This window comes from Cylas formicarius, unplaced genomic scaffold (assembly GCF_029955315.1).
Source record: "Cylas formicarius isolate icCylForm1 unplaced genomic scaffold, icCylForm1.1 PGA_scaffold_7__23_contigs__length_41026272, whole genome shotgun sequence".
NCBI classification, from domain to species: domain Eukaryota; kingdom Metazoa; phylum Arthropoda; class Insecta; order Coleoptera; family Brentidae; genus Cylas; species Cylas formicarius.
In genome coordinates this window covers 13,871,326-13,889,144 of record NW_026844352.1, presented here as the reverse complement: position 1 = coordinate 13,889,144, position 17,819 = coordinate 13,871,326, and the positions used below count along the sequence as shown (strand labels likewise).

Below are 17,819 nucleotides of genomic sequence, written 5' to 3'. Positions count from 1 at the left end.
ACTGTTCAAGGAGGTTGCACCATCTTTCCTTTCTAGATTCTGCTATGAGAGACAGTAGCTGTTCGCCAGTGCTTACAGTCTCATCTGAGAAGGGGTCCTCATCGAATAGTTTTTCATAGCTATTGAGGGCAGCTAGAGAGTCATGATCGAGGCCAGCAATATAGTTTACTTGACACCCTCTTGGAATGTGTTTCCTGGATATTTGCTTTACAATATTCACAAAAGCTCCATAAGATTGGTATTGGTTCTAACTTTGTGATTTCTCTGTCCAAATCTTGAGCAAACATGTCCCATTTTGCTTTTTTGAAGTTAAACCTTCGTTTGAATGGGACAGTTTCTGCTTTTATAACAGCCTCTATACTGCAAGTTATTGCTCTATGCTGTGTTCTGGGAAGAGGATTTTCGACATATTTGACAGCTTGTTGTGCTATTGCCTCAGTTACAAAGAGGTTGTCTGGGTTGTAGCCCTGTCTCCATCTAGCACTGTTGAAGGAGGGTGGAAGTTTGGGATCATGAATTAGCCTCAGATCATTCTGCTCTGCCCATAGCTCGAGGGCTTCACCATCGACATCTGTTGTTCGATATCCCCATGTGACACTGTGACAGTTGAAATCTCCTATGACTAACTTGGCCTTCTGATTTTCGAAGTTTCCAGGCTTGACAAATTCAAAGGTTGTGTTTGGTGGCTTGTACACTGAAGTGACTGTACATGATTCAAGCTCTATGGTTAAAATAAAATGCTACGTTGATGATACTTTTGTTATTTGTCCCCATGGTCAAGATTCCCTATTAGATTTTCTAAGTGACTTAAACGCTATATGCCCTAACATACGCTTTACCCATTCTTAGATGTTAGATAACATTGGGTCATTCTGTTTACAGAAAAACTACGCACACAGACCAATACCTTAATGCGTTTTCACGTACCATCCGGCCCAAAAATCATTGGTTTTTAGCTCTCTTGTTTACAGAGCCGTAAAACTATCTCAGCCCGAGTCACTGAACCCAAAATTATTCTTCCTTACATTCGAAATATCACCACACATTAAAAGTTCATAAGAGATATAATATAAAAAACAAATTTACCACTTGTTGAAAAATCTCTCAACATTTTGAAATTGAAATATCAGAAGTTGACAGCATTTTATGCGTTCTATCGGATGCGAATATATCTACTTCAAAATCTTAAATCTTGGTTAAAATTAAAAAAAAAGTTCAACATAAAAAAAACAAAATCTGTGAAATATATAGATAGGCACATTAAATGGGATTAACAAATAAAAATAGAATTAATATTGCTGCTTAAATTTAAATTTTTCAAGGAATTGATTTTAGGCTGGGGTGATGTAGCTTATTCAAACTTAAAGGCCCTGGATATTTTATGTTTATCAAGGAAAAATTAAGCTAAAACAGAGAACTAAAAAATTTTCCAACAAAAGACAATATTAACTTTGAATTTAGCTCAGTACAATATTTTGCGCTTAAAATATAAAGTACATAAAAATTTCACCCTTTTAACAAAGTTGTATAAGACTGAATAGTTAAAAATACGGAAAAGTGTAATAAACTAATTAATTTAAATTAGGTTAGAAAAAAAATTGTTACAAATAAGAAGACTAATTTTGTTATTAACACTGTAATAGTGGTTAGGTTACAATAATTTATAGGTTCATAAGCATGATTACGTTTTTAAGAGTTTTGTCAATAGTAATTATTTGTGTTTGTCCTAATCCTTTGCCTATACTAAAGGTTTTACTTTGCCTTCCTGTATTCTTTATCGCAGTATCTGTTTTTTGGAGTGTTAGTTTATTATTTTCAATGGTTTTGGTGGTATCTTAAGGTGGTTTGGAGCTTCTATTAATTTTGCTCTGTTGACACTCTCATATGCTCCCTTTCAAATTTACAAACGGCCTAAATGTAGGAATATTTTGTTCATAGCAACTCATTAAAACTTTCTTTAACATGAAGAATTAATAATATAATTTTTGCAATCCATTTTATCCCCCTTTTTAAAAATTGGTATTATTATTGCCTTGCTCCAATCCTTTTGCATGACTTCCGTTTTCCAATCCTCTTTTATAAGTTCTATTATCTGCGTTTATAGAAATTCTCCTCCATTCTTTAAAATTTCCGCTACAATATTTTTTTCTCCCGGACTTTTATAGTTCTTCAGCTTTTTATAATGACTCCGATTTCTTGAGTTGTATGCTCAGAGGTTATAATAACTTCTTCTTTTAATGTCATTTCTTCGTCGCCGATTAAGGTACTATTCCTACTTCTGATATAGGGTGGCAGGTTTTGGAATCCTTTTCTTAGATTTTTTTAATTTATTTTGTTTTCATATCTGTTATTTGATTATTCATGTGAGCTCCCTTCTTTTCCCTAAAATTTTTTTTTACTTTACTGCTTTGGTTGTTATACTCTTTTTTTTTTGCTCACACGTATTCCGTAACAATTTTAATTCTAAAATTTTGCTTAAGATGTATCGGCTCAACGCAATCTTTGTCCCACCACGTCTTCTTCTCAGACATTCTTTTTTCGGATATATTTATTTTCGTAGCTGCTATTATAAGTTCATTTTATATTATTCCATCTTTCTTCAATTGTACTGTCTTTTGTTTCATACTTGATGTATAGTTGTTCTACGTTGATTCTATATTTTTTTGAAGTACTTGGATTTTGTAAATCATTTATATTATAGTTTACGTTATACTTTTTCCTCGATGTTTTGGTTACTGTTGTTTTTGGAAATATCATCTGTATTCCTAACAGAAAATGGTTTAAATAGATTTCTGCTCCTCGATATGATCTGACATTATTTACAAGTTTTGGTTGTTCTATTTTAATGGGCAAATCGTCTATTTGGTTCTACCCCTTTGTATGCGGTATTATCCACGTGTCTTTATATCTTTGTTTTCTACGGAAGTACGTGCTCATTATTTTTAAGTCTTTTTCTTTGGCTAGTGGGACTAGCCTTACCGCCTTATTGTTACTTTCCTGGGGTTTGCTATTTCTTCCCGTTATCCTTTGGTAGAAGCCTTCGTAGCCTACTTTTGCATTAGTATTTCCGAGTATTATCGGTATGTTTTTGCGGGGGTACTATCAATTTTGTTCTCCAGTAATTCATAGAATGTCTTTCTCCTCCTTTTCCTTTTCCTCCGTTGGTTGGATGTTGGTTCAAAACTATTTATATCGTGTTTTAATTTTTTATTTATTAAGAACCCCACTCCCAGATGTCCTTTATTACTACCACTCCAAGAGAATATGTAGTCGTCTGCTTCTTGTATTCCTGTGACTTGAAGGTGTGTTTCTCCTTTTTCTACTGTGTAAATATTATACTTCTTTAATTCTTTTATTAGACTTTTCAAAACTCCCTCTTCGTTAATGCCTCTGAGATTTCAGGAGCCTAAATTTATTTTTCTGATGTCCTTGTACCGTGTTCTTGCTGACTTTGTTCTTTCATTGCCTTTTTCGCAACAGCATTCGTCATTCTCACTTACATCTCGGCACGGCTTTTGTACTTCTTAGTCAACGTTTTTAGTAAAACTTCATGTTGTCAGGTGGATTTTTCTATTTATAACCATTCACCAGGTATTGCACACCACAGATGGGTTTATTCACTCGAAAACCCCTGTTTTTTCCGATATTTCTCGGATCGATTTATAACCCAACCTTTCATTCGCTTGCCAGAGGCGGACTCATTATTATTACTACGTTGAGCAATTTGGATCTAAATGCGAAAATTTCAGAGAACATTTTGAGCGTTTTAACTCGTTTTTTGTAAAAAAATATATACGGGCCTGTCCCCAATATTAGTGTGGACTGTAAGAAAATGTGAACAATTTGAACATGTTACAACATCTCCTCTTTCGCTAAGTTACATAAATAAAAAAAGTAAATAATTTCAAGTACCTAGTCACAAAAGTGCAGCAAAAAAAAAGTGCAATGTATTCTGATTAAAATTCATTAGCCTGGACAACAGCTGTCGTCGTTAAAGTGGTTTCTCTTGTCCACACTAACGATTTAATTGGAAAAACAGGGAAAAGAACAAACAGAGAACAAACAGAGAAACCAAATTGTGAAAAGACGAGAAAAAAAATAAAAAAGGTCAGACAGGAAGAGGTCGGAAAAGCAAAGGGAACATTTGAATTTTATTGAATAGATGTATAAGAGAATCGTAGACCATGCAGACAGAATGTCAAATAGTCGTCTAGTTAAAGTTACACAAAACGAAAAATCAAATAATTCGACCACCTGGACGACACCCACCAGATTACATTAAACCTGATCTTCAGCTTCCTAACTGGGACCGGGATACCATTGAGACAGGTCTAACGTAAGAACAAATAGAAGAAAAGCTCATATTTTTAAATTTTAACTTTTAAGTTATAGATTTCATCAATTTTGAATAATAGATATTATTTTGGAATAACCATTAAAAACAATTTCTGCACAGGTCATCGCCCTTAGAAAATTAGAAAATATTGAAAACAGAAACTTTAAACCTGCCTGTAAATGATTCTTTGTACCATTTTACAATTTGTGTAATTTTTTTCAAATTTTTTCGTCGTTACTCCAAAACGTTAATTTCTTGAGAAATGCCATTATAGAAAACTAGAACGATTGCACTTACCTCAGCTGGAAAAGAATATCCGTGAATATGGTGCTCGGATCCTTGCTGATTCTCCGTCCCGTAATGTATATAAATCTCCTCAAACTGATAGCGGTAAGCCAAAGGCCCCCCCGAGATGTTGACGTGTTGCTTTGTGTCCTTATCGACCCGAAACACCAAAGATTGGCCTGTGTTGTAGAGCATTCCGCTCACCTGCAAGCAAACGTGCGACCTGAGTTTCTACAATTACACCGCGAAGCCCCGTTCAAACGCGAATCGAATCTATAAATGTGCTTAATTAATTTCGTAAAAGGTTTGGCAATCAAACGCCGCGCTTTTACGCGACGTACCCGTTCAAATGATTGAGACTTGCCATCCAAAAACTATACAGGTTGTCCCAGTAATTTCATACATTCCGGAAACGGACGGTTCTAGAAACTTGAACCTAGAATTATAAAATAAATCGGCTGAGAAAAATAATAAATATAAATAATAAAATTTTAATTTGACTTTAACCTCAATTTGGCAGCAAAAATAAGGAATTTGCGTTTTATTTGATAAATTCGAGATAACAAGACATTAATATTTAACAAAACCCTATTTTTCTTTTTAAACGTTAGGTTCTTTTAGTCATATTTTAAGTTAAGCTAAAGATATTGAGATGCGATTTTCCCTATGTTATTGGGTTCTGATTTGGCCATGCAGGCTGTTTTCAAACTGACTGTCAATAATTAAGGGGTCGATTTTTGGATTTATTTTAAAAAGAAAACTTCATATGAAATATATTCTTTTAATGTCTATAATACCACTTATATTTTAATGAAATTTGGTACACATGAACTATGTATCAAAAGGCATTATTTAGTGTACCACAATTTTTACGGAATTTCACATACCTATTTTGGCAGACATTGGTGGTAGGACACTGGTTTCTCTTAAAATAAAAATTATTCTTACAATCTACAATCATTTCTAAAGAAATTTAATTTCTTGATTATCTTCAAAAAAGCGATTTTTACGTAGAATTCAGTGGAGTAGTCAGTTTTTTTTCCAAAAGGTTTGGAAAAAAATAAAGTTTAGGTTTATTGAATGGAATGGAATAATTTAAATATTTGTTTTAATATCTAGGTTCTCGTTTTGGTTTATCTTTTTTAATAATATATAGGTCATAAAGCAATTTGAAATGTTACAAATAAAATATTATTTAACTAAGTTGGCTTCACGCAAATTATAAAACTGTGTAAGTAGGGTCAGGAATATATATGGTAAAACCTTTAAAAAAATTATTTGTTAATACAAATAACCCCATACTGTTATACATTTATGAGAAGCTCATACCAAGTAAAATCAAATTGACCTATAAGAAATTCTTTAAAAAAAAAACAAACTTTATTTTTTTTCAAAAAGACGAAACCATTTTGAAAAAAAACTGACTATCAATGTCTGCGGTTCACTAAATAATGCCTCCTGATACATAGTACATAGACGACTTTCATTAAAGTTTGTAAAGCAGTATTAAAAATATATTAAAAAAAAATATTTCTGAAAACTTTACCACCCTGTGTCTCAAAACTTAAGGGGACGTTTAGGGCATTTGTTTATATAATTTTTTTTTTATAATGGATCAACAAATCGCCCCATTAATTATTGACAGTCAGTTAGAAAACACCCTGTTTAATGACACCTGATGGTGAAGAATAGACCCAATTTTTAAAGAAAAAAAAAGTGGCAATACTAAAAATTTACAAAAGGATGTTAAAAGGGCGCAATGTAATGTCCTTTGTTTACCTACCAAAAAAAAGGTAAATAATAGCATTTTATATTGATTTTAAATTTCACTTGGCATCATAAATCATAAGTTGACGTTTTATTTGGTAAATTCGAGACAACTACACTTTTAATAACACTCCGTAAAGTGGATATTGTTCAGCAAATCCAACTTTTTTTAGAGTTAAGTTGTTCATATTAAGGTGTATATAATTGAGATGAGGTTTTCTGGCCCTAGTTAGAATATATAATGATATAAAAAAGTGTTGTGATCGTACTAATTCTATTGTGACATTACAATTATGATTATGTCTCGGCATTTTGTGATTACCAGCAAATACATTTCAACAAGTACTAAGTAACTTATATACCGAAATTGTTATTGTTAAATATTGGTTTTTTATTGCTCACCGTACCTTTTTACATTTTACGTATTTATAACAAAAAATTAAAAAGATCACCTTAAATAAACAAACATTATTTTAGATGTTTTCTAGAAAGCAAAGCCCAAATGAATTTAAAATTCGTAATTTTCGTATCAAAAGTATTAAAACTACCAATTTTAATTATGATACTATAGAAACTTTCAAAATCAAAGAGGCAATGAATGCTATTTATATATTCTAAACGTATGAAATTTGTATCTTGAATAGGACTCTAATAATTGGCGCACTAAATACATTTGAAATGTTATTTCTAGCGAACTGACAAGCAATCGCTATATCGCTAAAATTTCGTGTTCGAATGAGGTCGGTCTATCTTCAGAAATCACCTTGAAGAGTGCTGTTAATTAAAGTATAATTTAATAATTAATGAGATACCTGTTGCATATTTTTAATCCCCAAGTATGTGCTTTTTTTAATTAACAATAAATAATTAATAATTAATTCACAGTAAGGAAAAATAATTTTATATGTAAAACAATAGTCTAAAATATTTTGTCGATGTATTTATTACATTATCCCGCAATATAAGGTCTTATACGTTATGCCAATTGAAGGGTTTACAAGAATTTGTCTGAGTATTATTCGTTTCACATATATAGATTGGTCCTTAATGATACTCCAAAAGGCAATCCTCGATTAAACCGATAAGAATAATGACATTAAGCTTGCCTCAGTAAAATCTGGTCTTAAAGTTTAATTCTCGAAATTTCTTTATAGCTTAAAATGAGTTGGGAGATATCGACATGGAAACATCTGTTTGTTCTGTTTTTTTTTTATTATGAACGGACGAGTCAATAAATAAACTATATTTACATCGAATAAATGTACCGTTTTGGAGATACTCTATAATACTCTAAATTCCAGTTTGGACCATATTGTATTTAAGACTTTCGACTACAGTTGTGTTCGGTTTTAATAAGAGAATATTAAATTTTATCTCTTATATCTTATATCTTTTTCAGTGCATCAGCAAATTAAAAAATATTTCTGTTAAATTTTTCGAATATTCTATCAATCTAAACTATTCTTTATACGATAACATTGTTAATTTAAATGCCTTTACATTTACTGGTCTCTTCTGGTTAATTCTGCTTAATTAATAACAAAACCGCAATTTTTCATTTTAGCTCATCGAATTCCTAAATTTTGTTTGCAATATATTTGTTTAAATAAATTTGTTTCATAGAATACGGAGCGGTGTAAAAATATTAATTCTGCTGTGACACAAACATTCTGAAAGGCAAGGAATAATACACATTATTTCAAATAACATTGCTTTGCTCGTTTTACATAACAAATTTGATCAGAAGCAGCGATTCAAAAAATGGAATAACATATATTATTTTTGGAATGGGCAACGTTGTATCGTTCACAATATTTTAATTCGGAAAAACTTGAAATTCCAGTGTTTTCATATTTCAATATGGTGTTTAGAGCGAACAATCACATTTCCATATAACACTTATCAGCTTAAAACCCTATACAATTTATATCAGCGTAATTCTGGAGGATAATCTGACTGAGTAATTTTTTGAAAGAAATATATTTTTCTACTCTCTTCTGCAAAATACCTTCAGGGATCCGAGCCACTTCGGACATTTCCGGGATATTACCGCAATGGTTTGGGAGCAATGGGATGTTGTCGGAAATATTACCGCAGGGTATTCGTATTGTTTTGCAAAAATGTACCCAAAAACTAATAGTCCTCGAAAAAGTATAGTAAGCAACACGTTCTGTAAACTTTTTAAGTCACTCGTTTACTAAACACTCGCTCCGCTGTGCTCTGGTATTATGACTCAAATGCCGTTTACCACACTTGTTGCATAATATACTATAAAAATTAAAAGTTTCTGAAAATTCCAACTTGCTCCCTACCAATCCTACGTCACGTTTTGATTCATCGAATCATCACAAAATAGTATGTTATCCAACAAGTGTGGTAAGCCGAATTTGAGTTACGAGTTACGACTGTTACCCTTTGAGTAAATTTTTGCCAAACACGAATACATTCACTGACATGACCGTCAGAATTAACAAACGCCACAACTCAAGCCGTGCAGTTATATCTCCGAAAACATCCGATTGCTCCTAAACCTGTGGCTCGGATCAGTGGGAAACGAAACTGACCGAGTAAAATGACACTTACCGCACGATAGGCTCAAGATTTTTATTCTATTGCCTTTACCAAAGCGTAATAACATTCCAGATGTTTTTGAATAAATTTCCTTATTTAAAAATATATCGAAAGAGGATTTGTTTGACCCAAACGGTTATTCTGCCGTCTGGCGTCATGGTTAATTTGGCCACAGGTCGAATGGATGACCTTTTCTCCAGAATCCTGATGTCTCTTGTTGCGGCTAGGGCACCAAATAATAAGTCTTGTTTTTCAAAATTCAAGTTAAATGCATATTTAGGTTACATGTTACTTGTAATCTTAGTCCAATTTCGTACTAAAGTTAAAAAAAATTACACTATAATCATTTATAGATGGTGGAATCTGTGGGTGGGTGATTGGTATCAAAAAATTGTGATTCTTGGGAAAGTGAGCAGGACAATTGCGGCAAAATCTGTTAGTATGAAGTTAGAATGAGAAAATAAAACGACTTCCTCCATAAAAATATTCTTACTCACACTCCTTTGGTTCTTCATAGATAGTGGCACAAGTAATTTGGAAAAATGGAGATTAAAAAAAATAGAAATGGTTCTCGCGATTTTATTCAAATCTTACTAAAGGTGTAAAAAACGCCGACTTCTCGGGGCACCCCAATCTAATGTGAAAACACCATGACAAAAAACGGAAATAGCTCTCGGTGTAATGACTTTGATCATTAGTGTCGTGGCCGAAAGAGGGTGCCATTACATGAGCCTGATTCCGTGGTGATAGACGACCCCTGATATTTTTCAACTTGCTTCCGCAAGTTGTTCCCGCATTACTCGTTTGTGCCTCCGCTTCGCTATCAACTATTCAGTGCTCCGTAATTAAAATTTATAGCAGCGCGCAGGTATGTCAGATCGGCGCTGTTATGGTGCCTGCATTACGGCGACAAATCCGTGTAAGTGCTTGTTTGCTTACAAAATTTGTCAAATTCGAACTGCAAAAGGTTTGTTCTTGCATTAGTTTGAAACTTGTTTGGAATCTTTGGAGCGTGCGCAATTGATATTTACTGACTGCACATGAGTTTGAACCTCGCTACCAACCACTATCGGTCACTATCGAATCGAGTGATATGTCGAAAAATATCATATTATCCGTTTTCTTCAATCAGAATTCAGGGGTGCAACAGATAAAAATTAAATAACAATATTAATACAGTTTTTTAGTTTCCCCAGCTTCTCTATTCTCCGTACAGTTTGGACATTTCTGCTGCCTTTGTGCTCCGCCTTCGTCACCTTTACTGTGACTACACTCAAGGGCTATATCTCGTCCTACCCAGACAATGGCAAAGATGCGGCAGCAGCGCTTAATTTTGTCATGACTAAAATATCTGTAATATGTAAACGGTGTTGCCTGTAAGTTGACCCAAAAAAGTCCGGTACAATAGCATTTGGAACCAGGGGCCGGAGAGAGATGTTCAAGAACACATATAAGGATCGAATTATTTTTTTTAAGGGTTGGTTATGGATCATGAATTGTAATTAACAGAGCACATCAACAAATCGCTACAAAAATTGAACTGAGGAGGCTTTTACTTGATGAAAAGCCATTTATCTAAATAAATAAGAACTAAAAGTTCAGATTTTCACGAAATTATATATTTTGACATGACAATTGTTTCCGTGCCTTTATCAAATGTCTATATAAAGACACGGTATGGTCGAAACAATTGTCATGTCAAAATATATAATTTCGTGAAAATCTAAACTTTTAATTCTTATTTATTTTGCTACAGAAATGTTTTTCAATTGAGTATTATTGCCAGAAAAGATTAAAACGATGCTTTGTGAGTTATACGTCCTGTCACAAGTAAATTACTGCCAAAAACTGCATTTCAGAACAAATGTACATACTTTAAAAAATTAAACCTTTGTTGCCGGGATAGACTTACCCCCAACCCCCTAAACAAAATTTTTAACTATTCAAAAGGTCCTTCTAAAATTCTGCAATAAAAAAATGTGTTTACATTTAAAAAGCAATTATTTATATACTATTATTATTATTATTATTTAGCTTTAATATGGCACAGGCTATAAACATGGAAAAGTCCTAAGTTTATAAAACAATTCAATTCAATAGATGTTATATAATGAACGCCCATGATAATCATATAACAATATTTACCATTAAAAAAAAACGTTACATAACAGTTTTTTTAATGAAGCTTTCAGTGAGGTCGCGGATAACTAACATATCTGTGTGACAATACTTTAAAATTATTTTATCGTCTCTAAAGGTAATTAGCTGCACATCAGTATTACAGTTTACAGTTTTATTATTACAACAATGACATTTTCATTTTTCAAGGATCACAAAAAAAATTATATTTATTTTTATACGATAATAATGCCGAAAAAATTATTTGTTAAATGCCCTTAGGATGCTCTCCTAAATTGGCTGGTGTGTTTTGAGGTTCTGGTTGGTTTGTTTTGAGAAATTTAGGCTATGATGTACTCTTATGAAATTCATCAATTCCTGTAGAGTTTGTAATATAATTACTGGAAGTAGCCCATATTTGGATGCATTGATTCTGTGATGATAGATTGCAACTTGGTCGCAAGTATTTGATTTACATTATTTTAACATTAATTCATAAAATTCATTGATAGAGCTATATTTCACTTTTTTTCTGAGCATAAAAAACTAGGTTAATGTTATTTAAGATAAGATTTTAAAGCGTTTTCGATTTTATTAGGTGTTTCATTTATTTTATTACAACCGTCATTAAATATAATAGTAAAGTACTTTTATTGAAGTAGTCTTAAATGCAAAAATATCGAAATAAGTAAATTGTTTTAGAGATAAATATCCAGAACAACTATAAAATCTTGTAATAAACCTCCTACAAAAACAATGTCCAAACACATTTGAGACAAAGCCTTTAAAAATTTTTATTAATCAGTCTCATCAACAACTATAACAAAATATATCAGTTTCTAAAGGATATCGCGAGCTTTATTCCACTATTTGCTCTTAAAGGAAGTAATAATAAAGCAAATATGTAACTATTTAGTCGAATAACAAAATTTCAACGATATTTCAGGTTTCGTACATTTTATCTTATATTCTCCTTTTATGTCTTCTCCTCAGGATTGAAGTTACAGCATTAAGTTAAGCTTCTATTTCTTTTTTTCTAATAAATAAATTTTTCTTTAGGAATAAGTAAAGGCATATCCGCGTAAATAAAAATTCTCCGAGTTATTATGAATATTTTCTTTGCTAAAAAAATTATGCACAGTCTGTGAGGATATCAAAAATGGATTTCCTTTTTAGAAGAAAGAAAACAACCAAAGAAACCGATTCAGTTCCTATGGCGGGTGTTTCACCGTACCCGTTGATTAGGAGTTTTTGCAATTAGTAAAAACTTGCAAGTTTTTACTAATTCCTATTACCCCTATTTCGAACAGTTACAATTTTATCCATAAATAATAAACGCTTCTGAAATAAACTAATAATTGATTTATCATATACAGGGTGTTCAAAATTTGAAAGCCTATTAGATTATTTTTAAATTGAGTTCCTCAAATGAGGCCCAACTCGATTCTGCATTGGTTTGGTATAACTTTCTCCCTACTTTCAAAGGTTATGTAATTATCCCAGATGTAATGTGGATGTACTTTTTTTTATCTAATAAGCCTTGATTTTGACAGAATTCAACAAGAATTTCCTCAGAAATCTTAAAATAAAGTGATATATAGAGTGTTCCATTTAAAGTAAGGTTGTTATTTGCGATTTCCCATGTAACCGAGTCCTAAAATCTAAGTTGTAAGTTTGTATTAAACCCAAAAAAATGTAACGAAGGGCTGCCCTGCATAATCAACAATTTTGTGTTAGAAACCATAGAAACACTAAAGAAGCTATTTTGTGAATCGAAAGAGGGTACAAGCGGAACATACCTACCCCTTTTTTGTTTTGAAATACATGGAATATGCAAACACATCCACTACTTTTTCAAGAAACATTCTTTAACATTATCAGTAATTGTTATGGAAAATAGTGTTGGCTGTTGTGACACCTAGCATATGTTTAGCTTTGTTTATAATGTTTCGCCGGCTACAGTTAAATAACAACACGCTAGCAAGCTGCTTGGATTACTTGCAATATCTTTAAACTGACGATGGAAATTCAACCAAAAACACGGCACAAAACAATGAAACGTCTCTATCAGGAACTTGGTAGATAAAGTTGATCTAATTAAGTTTGGAAAATTGTTCACCATTTTTACTTACTTTTTACTTTGCATTCGAAATAATGATGAAGAGACGACTATACCCGAACTAAATGAATTAGTGAGCAGGGTCGATGAATTCAAAGAATTTCATGAAACTTAAGTAGAAATGTGAGATGAGTGTTACAAAAATAAGCCAATGTATCAAATACCCAATGATGACGAAATGAGTTCCAAGACGAAGAAAATTATGGGTATGTTACAGACTCAAGAGCATCTGATCGAGAGGCTTTCAACGTTCTAATGGGTGTTTTTTTTTTTCGATATATAGAACTTGAAGTTGGCATTACTGTTTAAGATGGCGGCCGATTTAACAGCTGTCAAGTAATTTATTCTCAGTTTGGTTTGGCAATTCATCTTGCATAGACTCACGCCTGAACAACGCTTGCAAATAGTGCAATTTTATTTCGAAAATAATGGTTCTGTGCTTAATACGTATCGCGCACTACGTCCATTTTATCGTCGACAAAATCGTCCATCAGAGCAGTTAATTCGATTAACCACGTTTACCGTTATTGATAACTCGCATCCCCAGAGACACCGTACGGTGCGTACAGAAGAAGCTATTGCTGCTGTAGAGCGTGGCATTAAGGAAGACCCGAATGAGTTCATCCGCCATCGAGCACAGGAATTGGATCTGTGTCCATCCACTTTATGGAAGATTTTGCGGAAAGATCTTGGTTTACGTGCTTACAAAACCCAACTCGTGCAAGAATTGAAGCCAAGCGATCATCAAGTAAGGCGTAGATTCGTCGAATGGGCCCAAAACGAGATTGCCATTGTTCCCGATTTTCATAAGCGAATTTTGTTTAGCGATGTAGCGCACTTCTGGTTGAATGGCTACGACAACAAACAAAACTGCCGCATTTGGAGCGAAGCTAATCCTCAAGTATATGTCGAAACACCGTTACATCCAAAAAAACGGTCTGTTTGGTGCGCTTTATGGGCTGGTGGAATTAGTGGTCCGTACTTCTTCAAAAACGATGATGGCCAGATCGTTACAGTCAATGGTGATCGGTAGGTATGATTACTAACTCTTTCATTCCTGAATTGAATAAGCATGATGTCCAGGAGATGTGGTTTCAACGAGACGGCGCAACATGTCACACAGCTCGTGCCACAATCGATTTATTGAAAGACACTTTTGGTGACCGCCTAATTTCACGTTTTGGACCTGTGAATTGGCCTCCAAGATCTTGTGATTTAACACCGCTAGACTACTGTCTGTGGGGCTATGTAAAGTCATTGGTCTATGCGGATAAGCCACAAACGCTTGACCATTTGGAAGATAACATTCACTGTGTTATTGCCGATATACGCCCACAAATGTTGGAAAAAGTCATCGAAAATTGGACGTCCAGATTGGACTACATCCGCGCCAGCCGTGGCGGTCATATGCCAGAAATCATATTTAAAATGTAATGCCACAAGATTATCTTTCGGATAAATAAAATTCATGTCAATCGAATAATCCATCGTTGTTTTATTGCAACTTAAAGTTCTATACATCGAAAAAAAAAACACCCCTTATGTGTGTTTTAGTAGTATATGCAACTACACTTTGTTTGGGGTGTTTTTAATAAACTGGTGAGTGAAAGAGTTTTTACAAGTGTTATATTTTTTACTAGTTTGCGATGTATTTATATTTACTTGCATTTTATTATTCTAGTTATATACGCGAAAATTGGCCAAAAAAAAATTACGCTTGAGATATCTATTATATTATTACAGAACTGACAAAATATTATTAGAGTTTTAAAAAAACCGAAAACATTCTATCGCTCCCAACCCCTTTCGAAAGTACACTAGAATTCGCTAGCTACAGTTTTTAATGAAGCTGACATTTTAAAGTGACACTCCCGATCAGTAAACAATTGTGTATTTTAAAGTGTGTAGTAATAGCAGCAGTAGTTTCAAACCTTTATTCATTTTATTTGTCATATATTCGATCACGATAGGACCGAATTCGAAATAAAAGCAATCCTACATTAAACTAGTGAAAGTAATGTTATTGGACTAAATATTTCTTAGCAAAAGGTAACTCTTGACTCTATCTCAGTGACCATAATTTAAAAATCCAGATAAATGATACTAATTATACAGATCTTACAGCTTTCTCTGTCGACAAAATGCAGGGAAAATAACAGAACAAACGGGACACAACGCAAAGATGTATGTCATTGGTCTATTGACCATTTGGAAGACAACATTCGCCGTGCTATTGCCGATATACGGCCGCCACAAGTGTTGGAAAAAGTCATCGAAAATTGGACGTCCAGATTCGACTACATCCGCGCCAGCCGTGGCGGTCATATGCCAGAAATCATATTTAAAATGTAATGCCACAAGATTATCTTTCCGATAAATAAAATTCATGTCATCGTTGTTTTATTTCAACTTAAAGTTCTATACATCGAAAAAAATACCCCTAGGCAATTTTGGCTAACGAGAATCTACACAAAGTATTTTTTTCAGATCTTGCCCTTTGCCCTCTCATCATAACGCCCAGTCCCACTTTCCAAAGCACTCCGGAAACATTGTTATTCAAAACGTTTTCATCCGCGCGGAGCAGTCCGCAAAAAAATTCAATTATTTAAAAAACAGTTAATGCGATCATTCAATCTTTTTAGCTTGGCTTTTTAAGAGGCCATTTGTCAAAGGGATACACGCCGCGAACAACCGCTTTTATATTGTTTTCTTTAACTGCCTTTCATATTTACTGTTTCGTTCGTCCGACGGAGGCCGCAGTGGCGGCAACACGAGAAGGAAATTATAAAAAGATTAATATGCGAGAGATTTTTTGCGTTTTTGGCGCAACCCTCTTCCATTTTCAAAGTTTTACGGTCAAGAGAAAACAGAGATTTTCTGTCGCCAATAGTAAGAAAGATTTTGTTTTTATTTTATGCACAATCTACGAGGTGTATTCAAAAAATAAGGTGACTTGTAATTGGGCGAGCTACGTACATTCGATCTTCGATATATTTTTTTTGTTTTATTACATGTTCCTAACATATGTTCACAGTTTCAGCCAGTATGTGAGACAGAAGCGTAAGATGTGTTTTGTGTGCTCGGCGATTTCCTGCACTCAAAAAGAAAAATGGAACAAAGAATATGCATTCAATTTTGGGTAAAAAATGTAATACAGTGCTGCAAAGCACTTCAAATGTTGACAACGGCATATGGTGAATCTACTTTGAGCAAAAGAATGTTCATAAGTGGTACAAGCTGTTCCAAGATGGGCGAGAAGACACCGATGACGAAACTGACAAATCATCGAATCTCTATTAGAGTAGTGTCTGAAGATGTCGACATCCCTATTGTGTAAACGTGTAGTCGCAAAATTTGTTCCGAAACTGCTCAATTTCGAACAAAAAACTGTCGAAGGAGCCTCGCTAAAGAGCTGTTAAACGACGTCAGTGATGATCCTGATACGCTGAAAAAGGCCATAACTAATAATATCATGGGTATATGGACCAAAACCCAGTCGTCAAAGTGGAAGATCCCACAATCGGCAATACCGAAAAAAGCACGTCAAGTTCGATCAAATGTCAAGGTTTTGCTTACTGTTTTCTTTGATTATCGTGACGTAGTAGATCAAGAATTCTGATCACAAGGTCGTACGGTCAATAAAGAGTATTACGTTGCAGTTATGCGCCGTTTGCGGTAAGCAATATGAAGAAAACGTTCGGAATTGTGGGAAAACAATTAATGGATTTTGCATCACGATAATACACTTGTTCACTTATCGTTGTTTGTGTCTAACTTTTTGGCCAAAAACAAAAACACAATCATGCCTCAGCCACCATATTCACTGAACATGGCCCCCTGCGACTTTTTCCTGTACGCAAAACTCACGAAACTCATGGTTTTGACCGATTGAGAAGAAAAAGAAAAAATCGTTGGAAGAACTCAAGGCTACATCAGAAAGTGCTTACCAAAAGTGCTGTGAGGATTGGAAAAAACGTTTCCACAAGTGTATTATATCTGGGGGACAAAACTCTAAACCGGACAACATTAATTTTGATGAATCAATGAATACTTTTTGATAAAACTTAAAAGTCACCTTACTTTTTGAACATTGCCTTTTTTTTTATGCGTTTGTATGCCTTTTAAAAAGCCTCAATTAGGAACTTATTATTTTAAACTAATGTATTTGTGATTATCTAAACACAATTAGGCAATACTAAAATGAAAATTCGTCAGGAATCAGTTTTTTCAATTTTAATAATTTTTGAATTCTGATATAAAGTTGTGTTTTTTTTTTTAAATTAGACGCCCTGTATAATTTTACGTCATTATATTGTATCGGCTATGGACTTTCCGAATATATATAACACTTTACCATTTGTTCTCAATTCAGGTCTGAATTCAATATTATCAAAACTCGTGATGTTCATCAGACATAGGCCGTAATATACGATTTGCCTTTTTTGTTTTTGAAATAGATGGAGGAATTTAAGAATGAAGATATCCACCTAGGAAAGAAGTGGACGGACATTCTAGATTATACAGAAGAAATAGAAGGACCCTTACATCTGATTTGGCTGCATTTTTTCAAACAAAGGTTTTAACCATATTTCACCTACCCAGGGAATGTACACCAAATATATA

General features: G+C 33.6%; 1 protein-coding gene across 2 annotated transcripts in view; it reads right to left on the bottom strand.

The window, feature by feature from the left end:
- Positions 1-17,819, bottom strand: part of LOC132705316 (carbonic anhydrase-related protein 10) — a 544,428-nt gene that overhangs the window by 205,687 nt on the left and 320,922 nt on the right. For both annotated transcript variants that reach the window (XM_060675835.1, XM_060675836.1), the window contains exon 4: positions 4,634-4,825. In XM_060675835.1, the coding sequence (XP_060531818.1) occupies positions 4,634-4,825 (192 nt within the window). The remainder of the gene's footprint in view (positions 1-4,633; positions 4,826-17,819) is intronic.